At 52.6% G+C, this 3,910-nt stretch overlaps 1 protein-coding gene across 1 annotated transcript; it reads right to left on the reverse strand.

Moving 5' to 3' along the window:
* Positions 1-2,487: 2,487 nt before the first annotated feature.
* LOC123168557 (hydrophobic protein RCI2A) lies at positions 2,488-3,594 on the reverse strand. Its single transcript, XM_044586450.1, has 2 exons — positions 3,251-3,594; positions 2,488-3,127 (listed from the first exon to the last, which is right to left on the reverse strand). Exons 1-2 carry the CDS (start codon positions 3,344-3,346, stop codon positions 2,990-2,992), a joined length of 234 nt encoding a protein of 77 aa, XP_044442385.1. The 5' UTR covers positions 3,347-3,594; the 3' UTR covers positions 2,488-2,989.
* Positions 3,595-3,910: the final 316 nt, after the last annotated feature.

Below are 3,910 nucleotides of genomic sequence, written 5' to 3' on the forward strand. Positions count from 1 at the left end.
TCCACCAGAACTGCCGCCCACCAACATGTGCCACCACAGTCAATGAACCATCATCGTTGTCTCTCTGAGACACCGACACGAGACCTGGAGGAGGGACGAGGAGCCAACGGGCTCGGGGGCATCCGTAGCTCAGCCGATGGGAGGGGACTACCACCACCGCCGACGCGGAGCCGACCGGACGTGATGACAGGAGCTTACCAGGCCCGCACAGGCCCGACAGGACCCCAAAGGATCCGGACAACCCCTGCCGCCACGCTGCAGCACATCGGCCGACGAAGCCGCCACCACCCGCATCCCTCGACGCCGCGCCACCACCACAAGGGAGCCACGCCGCCGCACGCCGGAATGCCGGCCCGCCCCAACCCAGCTGGGGCCCAGAAGGGCCCAGATCTGGGCGGAGCGGAGGCCGGCGGCTAGCCGCACCACCGCGCGCCCCGCGGCCAACAGCCGCGCCGCCGCATCAGGATCGTCCGCGCCCCGCGGACCCCGCCGCCAGGATGCACCATCGCCAGTCGAAGAACACCGCCGCTAGCCACCATCGCCCGAGCAGAGGAGGCCGCGCGCGGGGATAGGCAGGCCCGCTGCCGCCGGCACCATGCGGGCAAGGCCCGGCGGCGCGCGCTGGCGGCGGCGAGAGGAGGGAGGAGCTTGGGGGCGCGCTGGAGAGGAATGGGGAAGGGGCCCCCAGTCGCCTCGCTCGGGGAGGCGACGCGGGGGTACGGGGAGGGGGGAGGGGAGGGAGGGGAGGGCGCGAGAGCGGCGGCGGGCGGGCGGCGGCGGCGGCTACCTGCGGCGGGGGAGCCGGCGCCGGCGCAGGAGAAACCCTAGCGGAGTGCTCGGGAGCGAGTCCTCGGAGGTGCCCAGAGGAGGGCTTACAGAGTTGTGCATTCCAGGGACGTGGGCCGGAGTGCTAGAGTTGTGCATTACAGGGTCGCTCTCGATGCCCCCCTCTCTCTCCCTCTCCCCCCACCCCTCTCTCTCTCTAATTCGTTCGAAACTAATCTAGTTTCCAAAATGGAGCTGATACGGTAATATTTGTGCTTACAGTCCAATTTGAAAATCATATATCACCCAAATTTTACAGATGTCCATGCTACTATATGACCACTTCATGTGCCTTTTAGATATTTGTAGGTTTCCCTCTCCCCTAAAATAAAAGCCATCATCTAGTGCCTTATTTCCCTCTTAATCATTCATTGGATATCGTGCTTGTTTCTTCCTTTTTGTTACTGTTTCGTTCTACAAGGGAGAATTCAGATTCGTTATGGGTTTATGACAAAAATATATATTCTATTTTCACACATGAGATGGTCGATGACGCCTTTTGTCTAGATGGCTCAAGCCAATGCGGTGTCAAACCAACTGCAAGTTTTCTACATGTTATTTTTTTTACTATTTTACATATTAATTACTTGTTACTTGTGCCCAAACCTCATTTCATTTTTTTCCTTTGTGAAGTCCAATGCAAACTTTCACTTCATCTCTCTACCCTCTCTCATCAATTCTCTTGAATTCCTGTCTTCTCGGGCGTGTACTCCGCACGCACTGCTTACGACATGCAATTCACTGAGCGCCCGCGTTGCATGTTCAAGTCCATGTTCTAGAAGGTTTGGGCACCGGGCGAGATCAAGATGTTCTGCTGGCTTCTCCATCATGATCAACTACGGTGCAACCATCGCCTGCGGAGAAGGGGATGGGAGAGCAACCACTTTTGCTCGCTTTCCATCCAGTATCTTGAATCCTCTATTCATTTTCTCCAGGAATGCCTGATCTCCAGGCACATTTGGACTACTCTCAGTACTCTAGTGTCCTGGAGGGGTTGCAATGCACTTGTCCCAGCGGTTTGGTCGCAAGGGAAGTCTTCAACGGATATTGTGATGAAGATCATCATTGCTGCAACAACGAGCACCAGAAAAGGGACCAAGACGATGATCGCTTTGGTCTCATGGCAAATCTGGATGGAGCGTAACAACTATACTTTCAGGAAGAAACCGCCGAGCGGCAGAGACATGATGGATGCATGCAGCAGGGACATGGAGCAATGGCGGCTAGCCGGCGCAAAATGCATAGAGCCCCCTTTTGGGGATATTACGTAGAAGATCACACAAAGTGTTAGAGGGTCTTCTCTCTTCTTCTTAAACAATTGATCGCTTGATCACCCCTTTGTCATCACTCTTCAACTAAATCAACGAAACAGAAAGGTGTAACAGCTCCCGGGTGCCTAGGCACCCTCTATGAACAGTAAAATCAAAAAAAAACTGAAACTATGCAACATCAAAGTTGACCATTGTAGGTTCGTACAAGTTTTCATGCCAAAATATCATGTAGAGAAAGGTGTACAAATGAGTTTCAGATTTCAGTGCTAAAAACTTCAAGAACTGAAATCTTTTTCGCGTGTAGAGCTCCTCGAACGTTTTTTTGGCGTCAAAACTTGGAAGCACCTACAAAGTTCGATCATATTTGATGTTACAAAGTTTCGTAATTTTTTAATTTTGTTTTCTATTTTTTTAACTGTCATAGAGGTGCCTAGGCACCCGGGAGCTGAAAATCCACTCTCATCAACGAAATGCCAGAAGAATGCTGAATGTTTCAGAAAAAAGAATTCTCATCTTTGTTTCCTGTTCACCATCCAAAGACACATAACGCAGAATCCCTGTTTCGAAATCCTGTAGTATTAAACCTGCACGGGACATTTCAATTCTAGGCTTTTCCTATTCCTTGACAGTACACTAATCGCTAGCTCCCGAGCCAGCGGGAAGATTCTCTTCCTCAAGGAGCCAACAGATGAACCCAATCATACATCACGACACCAATATAGCCAACCAATCAAGAAAAAGAACTACATGTACAACCACCGGCACTAAAGAATTGCCCTCAAACCACTAGCTACGGCTACGCACAACTTACAAGTCATGTCCAATCCCGACAATGGCCGATACAGTACAGCAAGCTCCACTACAGCAGTATGTGCACGAAGGAGTTTGTCACATTAGGCGAGGATGTAGTATGGCCGGTCGCCGTCGATGCTCGGCAGCTCCGGCGGCGTCTTCAGGATGACATAGACGGAGTAGATGATGCCGGGGACGTAGCCGAGTATCGTCAGCGGCAGCGAGATGAAGAACTCCGACTGCACATACACGCAGACGCAGGCAGAAATTTCAGCACATCACCATGACCACCGGCGGAAGACTAATGTGCAGACTGCACAGTGGGGGTAGCTGAATCAGGAGGAGGAGGAGTGGTTGCTTACGCTGCACCAGCCGTACCGGAAGAAGACGCCGAGCGGCGGGAGCACGGCGGCGAAGACGATCTCCAGGCACGTCGAGCAGCCGCCGGAGTAGCTCATCCTGCCCCCGCCGTCGCGCCTCGGCTAACTGACAAACTCGGCGCGCCGGGGAGTATGTCGTAGTCGGGGCCTTGCTGGAAGAGGGATGTGTCGTAGCTTTAAATCCAAGGAGGCAGCAGCCGGAAAGGCAAGCCAAGCAAGCCGGGTGGAGAGGAATGATGCGGAATCGGACGATGGCTGCGGGGAGAAGATGCCGGATACCCACCGTGGAGGGGCCTTTTGCTGTCGCTCAACACCGTGGAGGTGCCGTGGCGACGACCGCAGCAATAACTGTGTGCGAATTTCTGGCTGAGAATATTCCTCGTCTGTTGCTGTTTTTTCTTTTTTCTGGTGGAGATGCGGCCGATCCGCCTGCTGCATCATTTTATCCGCTCCGCTAAACAAACGTCTGATTAGTTTTTTTTGGCGGGAAACCTCTGATTAGTTTTTTCGTTAGTTAGAGCATCTTCAACAAACTACTCTCTCCTTTACAAATATAAAAATGGTTTGGGTCCCGTCAAAAAAAATATAAAAATGGTTTGGGTATTTTTCTATTGAACTACACATGGACTAAAATGAGTGAAC

Source organism: Triticum aestivum, chromosome 7D (assembly GCF_018294505.1).
Source record: "Triticum aestivum cultivar Chinese Spring chromosome 7D, IWGSC CS RefSeq v2.1, whole genome shotgun sequence".
Taxonomy (NCBI): Eukaryota; Viridiplantae; Streptophyta; class Magnoliopsida; order Poales; family Poaceae; genus Triticum; species Triticum aestivum.

Bases quoted from the DNA above. Each gene is read 5' to 3' on its own strand.
- LOC123168557 (XM_044586450.1), bottom strand. From the start codon at position 3,346: ATGAGCTACTCCGGCGGCTGCTCGACGTGCCTGGAGATCGTCTTCGCC. The intron at 3,128-3,250 runs GTAAGCAACCAC...GTGTATGTGCAG, and splicing joins TCCGGTACGGCTGGTGCAGC to TCGGAGTTCTTCATCTCGCT.